At 44.2% G+C, this 10,172-nt stretch overlaps 1 protein-coding gene across 1 annotated transcript in view; it reads left to right on the plus strand.

Annotated features, from left to right (window-relative positions):
• Positions 1–8,348, plus strand: part of TMEM40 (transmembrane protein 40) — a 77,576-nt gene extending 69,228 nt beyond the window's left edge. The window contains exons 3-11 of the mRNA XM_084214544.1: positions 2,209–2,316; positions 2,815–2,868; positions 4,060–4,095; positions 5,119–5,151; positions 6,510–6,575; positions 6,859–6,930; positions 7,011–7,085; positions 7,733–7,795; positions 8,236–8,348. Of these exons, the coding sequence (XP_084070670.1) occupies positions 2,209–2,316; positions 2,815–2,868; positions 4,060–4,095; positions 5,119–5,151; positions 6,510–6,575; positions 6,859–6,930; positions 7,011–7,085; positions 7,733–7,795; positions 8,236–8,255 (527 nt within the window). The 3' untranslated portion in view covers positions 8,256–8,348. The remainder of the gene's footprint in view (positions 1–2,208; positions 2,317–2,814; positions 2,869–4,059; positions 4,096–5,118; positions 5,152–6,509; positions 6,576–6,858; positions 6,931–7,010; positions 7,086–7,732; positions 7,796–8,235) is intronic.
• Positions 8,349–10,172: the final 1,824 nt, after the last annotated feature.

Consider the following 10,172-nt stretch of genomic DNA (forward strand, 5'->3'; position numbering starts at 1 on the left):
AGACCTAGGGTTAGGGTTTTTAAAACCAGAAGGCCCAGAGCTCCAGGCACACTGCAGCTGCAAAAGGCATCCCAAGGGGAATAAAAAACTGCAACAACATGGGGTCCTCCACTGCTTTTTCCTTGGAATCAGACGTGCCCCTATGCTGCATTTCCTGCCTAGGGTTAGGGTTAGACCTAGGGTTAGGGTTAGACCTAGGGTTAGGGTTTTTAAAACCAAAAGGCCCAGAGCTCCAGGCACACTGCAGCTGCAAAAGGCATCCCAAGGGGAATAAAAAACTGCAACAACATGGGGTCCTCCACTGCTTTTTCCTTGGAAGCAGCCATGGCCCTATGCTGCATTTCCTGCCTAGGGTTAGGGTTAGGGTTAGACCTAGGGTTAGGGTTTTTAAAACCAAAAGGCCCAGAGCTCCAGGCACACTGCAGCTGCAAAAGGCATCCCAAGGGGAATGAAAAACTGCAACAACATGGGGTCCTCCACTGCTTTTTCCTTGGAAGCAGCCATGGCCCTATGCTGCATTTCCTGCCTAGGGTTAGGGTTAGACCTAGGGTTAGGGTTAGACCTAGGGTTAGGGTTAGACCTAGGGTTAGGGTTAGACCTAGGGTTAGGGTTTTTAAAACCAAAAGGCCCAGAGCTCCAGGCACACTGCAGCTGCAAAAGGCATCCCAAGGGGAATAAAAAACTGCAACAACATGGGGTCCTCCACTGCTTTTTCCTTGGAATCAGACGTGGCCCTATGCTGCATTTCCTGCCTAGGGTTAGGGTTAGGGTTAGACCTAGGGTTAGGGTTCCACCTAGGGTTAGGGTTAGACCTAGGGTTAGGGTTTTGAAAACCTAAAGGCCCAGAGCTCCAGGCACACTGCAGCTGCAAAAGGCATCCCAAGGGGAATAAAAAACTGCAACAACATGGGGTCCTCCACTGCTTTTTCCTTGGAAGCAGCCATGGCCCTATGCTGCATTTCCTGCCTAGGGTTAGGGTTAGACCTAGGGTTAGGGTTTTTAAAACCAAAAGGCCCACAGCTCCAGGCACACTGCAGCTGCAAAAGGCATCCCAAGGGGAATAAAAAACTGCAACAACATGGGGTCCTCCACTGCTTTTTCCTTGGAATCAGACGTGGCCCTATGCTGCATTTCCTGCCTAGGGTTAGGGTTAGACCTAGGGTTAGGGTTTTTAAAACCACAATGCCCAGAGCCATAGGGACACTGGTGCCCCTTCTGAGCACTCACAGTGGTAGGAAATCAGAGCTGAGGTAGTTAAAATATTTGTGGAAATATAATTCTGTACCAGCACATGCAATACTAAAGGGAATTGACATGCGATGGCACACAGGTTTTTGAACCTGGCAAGATGTTGAAAGCGTCTTATTTGCCTGCTTTTGCAGTAAGGAACTAAGGGCAGTTTTACAGGGTCGATAGTCATTAATTGTCTTTAATAGATGACAGAGGTGCACTCTATTAAGATGACCCTAAATTTAGTTGGGGACCCTCAAGGACATCGTGTTCCTGCTTCTGCCCTGACTAAACATGTTCCTGAGGTGGAGAGACGTCCCAGCCTAGTGCACAGCCCAGCTTTGGTCATCTGTCAGAGCAGGAAAGTTGGTTACAAGACCCTTGTGTTGTGAGCAGCCTTGAGGAGCTGAGGAGAAGAAATCCCATCTACTTGCCTGTGTCCAAATCCTGCACCTCCTGATGAAGAGATGCTCAGGGCCCTAGCCCTGAGCACATAGCATGGTGTGAAGCTGTTCAGAGTCACCCCTGGCCATAGGAGCCAGCAGCAGTTGGGATCCTGGCGTGGCCTGGCTGTCAGGGCTGTGCTCCTGTGCCACGAGAGGGAGCTGGAGCTGCGGCATCAGCACAGGGAGCCCTGGCAGAAGTAGCCCTGGGCAGGGTGAGCTACTCCTCTCCTGCTGAAGCATCATTCAGCTGCTGCTGCTTCAGGGAGTGGGAATTTGCACAGGGGTAACATTATGAATAATTAAACACCAGAATATGAAACTTTATGTGTCCACCACAACCATTTAAGAAGGTCTGAACTGTGGCGTGTATGATGCTTTGTACTACCCTTTGTGTGCCAAAACCACAACTGAAATTAGACAAGGGGTCTGATTTCCTGTCAGGCATCTTTTCATAAAGCATTGGGAAATCTGTAATTGTAAAATAGAAAATATAGTCACTGATAATGCTTTTTTCTCTCTTTATAAAAAAAAGATAAAAAATTGAAACTCCTGAAGAGTTTGGAAAGGAATTCTGTATATTCAGAAGAGGACAAAAAGTCTGAAAACTCATCCCAGGAGTCTGTGGATGACAATACACAAGGTAAAGAGGATTTATTTTATTTTTTCTGATACATAATTTAGTCTGACTGCATTTCTTTAAGGGTTGACAAAGGAGATGTGGCAATTCTGTAGAGATCTGAATAAAGTAAGAAATTGTGCAAAAGAGAGAATGGAGAAAATTATCAGTACCTAATTCATTATCAGCAAAATAGTAGCTGCCACTCACTCTTGTGGAAGTTGGTTTCAGAAACAGAAATCTGCTGCAAGATTCCTTCCCCAAATAAAAGATCCTAACTTCTCTCTACAGCCCTTTACACAAGTTAATCCAGCTTCAGGTTTTGCTGAGTTTCACCTATTCAGCCAGCTTTGAAGGGAAGCTGTGAGGCAAAAGCAGCTGATAGTGATCCTTGCATTTCAAAGCCTTGATTTTTACCTTCATATGGTTGTATTACGAGCAAACAACTACAGTGCTGTAGTTTCTGCTGCTGTTAGCACAATTTTTCTTTACTCTGATGAACAAATACTTTCTCCTATCCAGACAGCGATGAGGAAGATTTAGGAAGACAGAAGACTGAAGGCCAGTTACTTGGAGGTAGGACAAAGTAATAACAGTATTGGCTTTTGCTAGAGGCAACCAATATAAACAAAAAAAGGATTCTTTTTTGTATTCTTTGCTTTGGCTGTTGAACAGAGATGTATTAAAATGTGTAGATATAAAAGAAAGACAAGTCAGAACTAGGCGGTAGGAAAGACATTTCCTACAAGATGAACCTGAACTAATGCTGCCACTCAGCCATGCCCTGTGCTCAGAGTGGAATCAGGAAAGCAGAAAAATCTGCTGTTGTGGGAGGAGACCTGCTACCTGGGCCTGCACAGCTGCCACTGAAATGCAGCAAGAGAGTTCTGAAAACATCTGTCACAGCCACTAAGAGGGGCTGCAGTCAGCCCAGAGCACTAACTGGAGATCATCAGCAAGGGCCACCTTGTTCCTGAGGCTTTTCCTTTCCTACCCAAGGAAAAATGGAAAATAAGTACAATGCAGATGAAGAAAATGTGCTGTGTTAATACACAGAAATACTTATAAAACTATGGATGTATAAATGTAAAGCAATTATGTTGTCTTAGATATCGTAAGTTCTAACATCATTATAGTGCAAGGATTTCATATCGCCAGAGCTTCTTACCTCCTCCATGTTTCTCACAAGCAGCTCCTCCATGCACTGCCTGTCCCTGGTCCTTGCAGCATCATCTGACTCCTGTTACTCCAGACCCCACCAATCCACTCTTTTATACCACTTGTGCTTATTGGCTACAGGTGTGGCCTGTTAAGATCAGGCCTGCTTCTAATCTTTAGTAATTGGTCCAGCTGCAACTCATTGGGGGATAAGATTACCTTCCATACCACCTTCATTTACCCAGACTGTATCCCTCTACACATTAATATTTTAATTAATGTCTTAAACTGAGCTCAGCCTAAATATAAGAGCAGTTAATTTAAAATTGACATTAGGAGATCTAATCTGTCTCACAGGAGTCTGATTCTACCTGAATCATCCTACCCCTCCAGATACTTGGAGAGAGGGAATAGGAGGGGGAAAGAATTCAGTCATTTCCCACTTTTTGACTGCGTATCCCCCAGCAGAGGCACCCTATTTAGGCAGTTAGAGTTGGTCTCTTCCTTGTCTCTGTTACACACCCACACTGATTTCAGGGAGCTGATGGGCTGGCACTGGACACCCTCACTGCAGGTATTAACCTACCTCATCTCTATGTCATGTTTTAGGAATACCAGCAGAGATGGTTCCCTACAGAGATTCAGGTAAGCACTCCCGGGTCACCTCATCCTGCTGGAATGACTATAACTGCAATGTCTTCTTTCTGACCTGCTGAGACTTAAAAAATAACTCTCAGGCTGTAAATCCCTTGGTTTCCAGTTAGCCTGGTGTTGGGCCTGGACATGGTGCAGACATTCTGTTGCAAGGCTGTGGCAGTGCCTGGCTGCCAGCGGGTGATTTGTACAAGGTATTCTGGAAGATGAACCCATTTTTGTAGATTTGCCAGATCTTGCTCTCACAAGATCAGCTCATAGCAGTCATTCTTTAGGGGAAAACCCAGCAGTTATGTTGGGCAACTGTTCAGTCTTAGCCAAAAAAGCTAGAGGTAGTTTTTAGTATTCCCTGAAGCCCTCTGTCTCCTGCTGAGCAGGGATGTAAGGGACCTCCTGGAATGTGCTTTCTGCAAGCAGTGATGCTTGGCTCTGGATGCACAGAATTCCCAGCAGGAGGTGCCAGGTGAAAACCAGATGTCAGGCAACGGAGCAACAGTGCCAGGCAGGAGGCTTGCACAGACAGGCAGACTTCCTCCCACCAGACAGTGCTGCACAGCCCCAGAATGTTTGTAAAAGCCCACAGCAGGAAATTGCCAACAGCTTAATTGCATTACTGAGCTCATTCCTCCTGTGCCCAGGCCAAGGCCACAGGATGAGTTAGGAGAGGCAGACAGCCCAGTGGAGCAGCCTTTGGGGAGGACATCTGCTCCACTTCTGTTCTGTGCAGTGGAAAGTTACAAATTGCAGCATAATCCCTTGGGGAGGTTTTTGAGTTACCTATCCCCAAGGAGCTGCAGGAACACCAGGGTAGAGGGATCCATTGCAGGGCCTTATTCTCCCCACACTGCCAGGTGCAGAAAGGTACTTTTCCCCTTGGTGTTTGGCCTCTCTACCACTCACCCCAGTTTTGTTGCAGATAGGTGATTACTCGCTGTGCTTCTTGGTGCTGAGTGTGGTGAGAAGCTCTATTTTTTTTTTTCCCATCAGAAGTAACAAAACTATATTTCTTTTCAGAGATTGCCAGAAGAGAAGATTCAGATGTAGATGGTGAGTACAAGCATGCAAATAAAGAAGTTTATTTTGTGGATGTTCTTTCAGGAATATTGCTTAGTGTGGTGAGGGCAATACCAGCTCCTTGATGCCTAGAGACTGTCTAATCAAAAAGTAGAAGGTTGAAAACAGGTAATAACATGGAATGCTTTAACAGAAAAAATTCTGTGCAGATCCTTCCATGATGCCAAGTTACAGTGGGACTGTTGCATTTAGGAAGTAGAGTAATATAGGACAGACACTTGCCAAGTGTGAATTGATGTTCTGCTAAATTCTTTATCTATAGATCATTCACAGAACTGCACAGAGTTGTATCTGAGTCAGGATAATGCAATATTGTGGTATTAATAAGAAAATAATTGAGTTTGCCCCCAAACCAGAATGTGATCAATCCAGACTGCTCAAAGAGGCAAAAATCTGATGTCTGTATCAGGTGACCCAGAGCAGAGTTTCTGTTCAAGGTTTAATTGTTCTGTGGTTCAAAAGCACCACAGCAAAAGTCTACAGCTCATGTAAAGGACCCTTCCAGTACTCACCTGTTCCATCTTAAAGAGAAAATTCACTGCCAGAGAGAGGTTGCCTGGTGTAGGGGAGATCAGCATCTGGAACTTGTTCTGAATCAACTCCCAAAGGCTTGGGTGCAGCAGATGCCTCTGGGGCTGCTCAAACCACCAACAAAGAGAAAAAGAAAAACTGCTGCTTTAAACCTGTTGTTAGAGAGATGGTAAAAGACCCAGCTCTTTCTGGCAATACTGGTGGAGAAAAAAGAATTTGGCAACTCTGCTCATGACAAAGAGCAAACTGCTCTGTGTTTAAACCTCTACCTCATTTGTTGTTATGCTGTTTTTTCTCTATGCCAGTGTAGCTGCAGGAGATTAATTTCAGCAGCAGGTCTCATTTTGGGAGGTGCAGAAGTACTTGGTGTCAGGTGTTAGTAGAGGGACGGTTCTCACACCCTCAGTAATGAAGGAGATCTTTTTATCGTGGCTGTGGCTGTGCAAAGCACCCAGGAATCAAACTGAAGCTCCCTTGTACTATGGCTTTACTCCCCCACTGTCATTCTGAGACTATGGCTTGTCCCAGAAGAGGCAGAAAAGACCCAGAGTGCTTTAAAACAATTCAGTATTGTTAATGCAGCCATCTGGTTATACTTTTTAAAATTCGTATTTAAACCCATGCTCTTTGGGGTGATTTTAAAATTGCTAATTTGATCTTTCTGAAAGGTTTGCAGACCAACAAACAGTTGTACATATATTCTGCTCTGACAATCTATTTCAGATAAAAAAAGGGAAATAAACTTTAAACTTCTTAATTTCACAGTTCCATGGTAATAAAAGACTTCTCTTTTTTTGTAGCATATGAGAAGGAGAGCACTCACCCCCCTCAGTGCACAGTACGGTGGATGGGCATACGGAAGGATGGTAATAGATTTATTAAATCAAACTGATGTCAAACCTGTTCAACCTTAGTCCAAGAATAAGATCCCTGGTTCAAAAAAACCTTTATTTTTCCAACATGAGTGCTTTGTTGAAGTGCATCAAGGCTTCATGATGAAAATCATTGAGGCCTCTCACAATGTTGAGCCTAGTCCCTGAGAAATCTCAGGGAAATTGATTTAATTCCATGAGTGATACTCTGTACCTAAAAGTGAATTTGGAAGGGCCATGGCTGTAGTTGTGACCTAATCTTCCCTCTCAATTTCAGATGAATTCTTCCATTTTGTCATTCTTTGCTTTGCAGTTGGAGCTTTACTAGTTTGCTACTACTACCACAAAGGTAAGGCAAGATTCAATAGAAGGATGTATCGTTGCACTGTAGAAAAATGAACAAAGCTAACATTTCTTTTGTTGTCTTAGATTGGACTATTTCTCTTGGGATTGGTTTAATCACCTTTGCTTCCCTGGAAACCACTGGGATATACTTTGGTCTAGGTAAGTGTCCCTCCAGCAGCAGCTGTGTCCCTGCACTAAGGACAAGGTCACACAGTTGCCACAGCCCATGAAACTGCTGGGGTTGAGATTCTGTAACTCACCATGAAACTCCCCCAACATCTCCCAATTACAGAGGGAATGCAGACAAGCAGTCTTAACGCTACTGAAGGGAGAGGTTGACTCATTTTTCCTTCTCAGTGATCACAAGACCCTGAGTCACCTCTTTCTGCAGCAATGGCCGAATGCTGTGTTACCATGACAATGTGTAATTTTAGCAGCAAGGCCTGTCTTCCCAGATTCACTGGATAAGATGCTGTGCATCCTGACTGCCATGCATTCCCCTGGGACTGAGGATGAGCTTGGGGCAGCAGCTACTGGAAATATTAAAACCTGTGCATTTTGACAATCCCTAAGGATGGTATAGGAGTGCTGCCACCAACAGCAAAACCAAGAACTTGTCTCCTCTATAATCTCATGTTAACATGGTGGGAGATTTTGGATGGTTCTCTCATGATTGAGCCTGATCTTTCTTGTTAATGATATTGAAGATGTGGTTGTTTAAACAAGTGTCAGTGTTTGGGTTTTGCCATTTTTTACTTTTTTTATGTTTTATGTTGCTTATCTTACACGTTTGTTTTCACACCCAGTGTACCGAATTCGGAGTGTCCTTGACAGCTTTGTTCCTCTGATTGACAAATTCAGGCCAAGAGGTAACAATGCTCTTTTTCCTGACAGCATGTCTTCCCTCGATCTTGGTTTGGTCAAGAATTAAGACCAACTAATTTAAATGACAATTTCCCATCTTACTGCCTTAAAAAAAAAAGGAGTGTTTTACTACAGTTCATTATAGCTGCTTGGGTTTGAAAATTAATTAGTCTTGACTCTTTCCCTGTGGCAGAACATTTTCACATTTGTAATACTCCACCCTGATTGGGGTATTATTTCTTGGCAGTGTCTGTGTAAGAATTCTATAGCTTAAATAAAAACTAGGGGGTGGAGGAGTCTTCACTTGTTGGGTTTTCAGACAGACTCCTAGTTCATGTTTATCCATGTTTAGGGACACAAAACACGAAGAATGCTGAAAAGCTGCATGGATACAGTGCAATCTGAACACAGCAGTCCTGACAGGTGTCTTTTTCTCATCCCACAGGCATGAGGACAGCTGCCTAGGAGGAGTATTTCAGGAGAGTTCCCCAAACCTGGCTGTCCATATTTCCAGTACTAAAGGACCTGCTTTATGAGGTGAACCTAACAACCAAATGGCCAATGTGAAATACTGAAATGTATTACCTCTGAAAAACATGACTCCTTTCCCTCCAAAATAAACCTGAAACTGGGCTACAGGGCCTCACTCTGGATTCTGAAGTGGTTTGGGGCTCAGCAGAGCTTGGAAGACAATGGAGCTGTGGCTTTGTGTTCAATTCCATTGAAATACAAACACAGTCACCTTCCCTGCCCCAGGCAGCCATGTGGTGGTGCAACTCCTACTTAACAAACCATGCCAGTCTGCCTGTGGTGTACCAGAACCAACAGACCAGTGGCCTGTGTTGGTCCTGGCTTAGGCTCTGGCTGTTTCTGTAGGTATTGTGGCCTCCTCCTCCTCCTCCCCCCAGTGCTGCCCAGAGCAGGCAGAGGCTGGCCCTGCTGTCCCAGCTGAGCCCCGGCGGTGCCGGTGCTGGGGCTGATGAATCGATTGTGGCAGAACTCAGAGCAGTGGGCGGGCAGTGGTTCCACCCGAGGAGAGCTGGGGAGATGTTACAGACACTGACAGACTGCTGCAGTAATGAGATGATTATTAACAACAGCAGATTTCATTTTTTCTCAGGGGAAAAACAAAGTGTTTCATTTGACTCATCCCCCAACCTTTTTCTTTCTTTGAGTAAAATAAACACAAAACTTTAACATTATAGGATATGTTACACATTGCAAGAATGTAGGGCTACTGCAGTTATAGGAAGACTGCAACAAAACTACGTTTTAAGTAAAAATATAAGGTCTTCATACCCACAGAATAATGAGGGCAACCAGTGGAAAAGAAAAAGCCATAAACATGGACTTTAAAGGAAATGTAAATCTGAAAGCTGTAAAGCCAAACAGCTCAAAGTTTTACAGGAGCAATTTCAAGCCTTGCTCAGAAAATTAGAAAGGTTACTTTGTGTTGTATGTAATTTGAAGCACCAGTGTTAATCACTCTTGCCTGCAGTTCCAGCCCCACTGCCAGAAACACCAGGAACAGTTGCACTCAGGCCTGCACCAACACAGCACAGCTGCCCAATGCCTCAAGGGCTAAATTGTGCAAGAAGGATGAATATAAAGTATTTCATAGTATTTATATGCTCCTTTACATGTCTTTGTAGAAATACTTCACCATCCCAAACTACTGTATATTTTGTGTTAGTCTGCAAATAAAGTCTTGCTCAGAGCACTGTAGCTATGCTAGTGGCAAATGGCTTTTGGGTGAACTGAAAACTACAGTCACCCTACTGATGAAAACGGCTTTTTTAGTGTCCTCTGCTCTCTAATGTCTTTCTGAAAGGCAATTTGTGGAACAGTCAAGATGAGAAACATGTTTCAATACTTAATGTTTTAAATTTGGTACTCTGAAGTAAACATAAATTTTTAATCTTAACAGAAACTGCTTAAGGGTAAAATAAGCAAAACATTTAAAAAGTCACCAAGTGCATCCCACCATGTGAGATGAACAGCTAAGCCACTTACAGCAGGTCCCATGAGAAAAGTCAGTTCTCAACAAAAAAACAACTTACACATTGAGCTGCATCCTCTTGAGTACCTGAGAATTTCCTGCTCTTCCAGATCCTTTAGTGCTTCTCAGCATCACCCTTGCTGTAGCATCAGCCAAGCACTCAAAACTACAAGCTCCTCTATGAGGAGTTCCATGTTTTTTTCCTTTACTTATGCTGTCTGCACTACCATTCAGCATTCAACTCCTACCTGAGCCGAGGGCTCTGCTGGGCCTCACCTCCCCGTTGGCTCCCCAGGACCTGGAACATCTCATTCCACTTCGGCATCACCCAGCACACTGGGTACATCCTCCTTGCCTTTGGTTTGAAATGGCTGGGGACAATG

The sequence above is a fragment of the Fringilla coelebs genome (genome assembly GCF_963513975.1).
Source record: "Fringilla coelebs genome assembly, chromosome: 13".
NCBI lineage: Eukaryota > Metazoa > Chordata > Aves > Passeriformes > Fringillidae > Fringilla > Fringilla coelebs.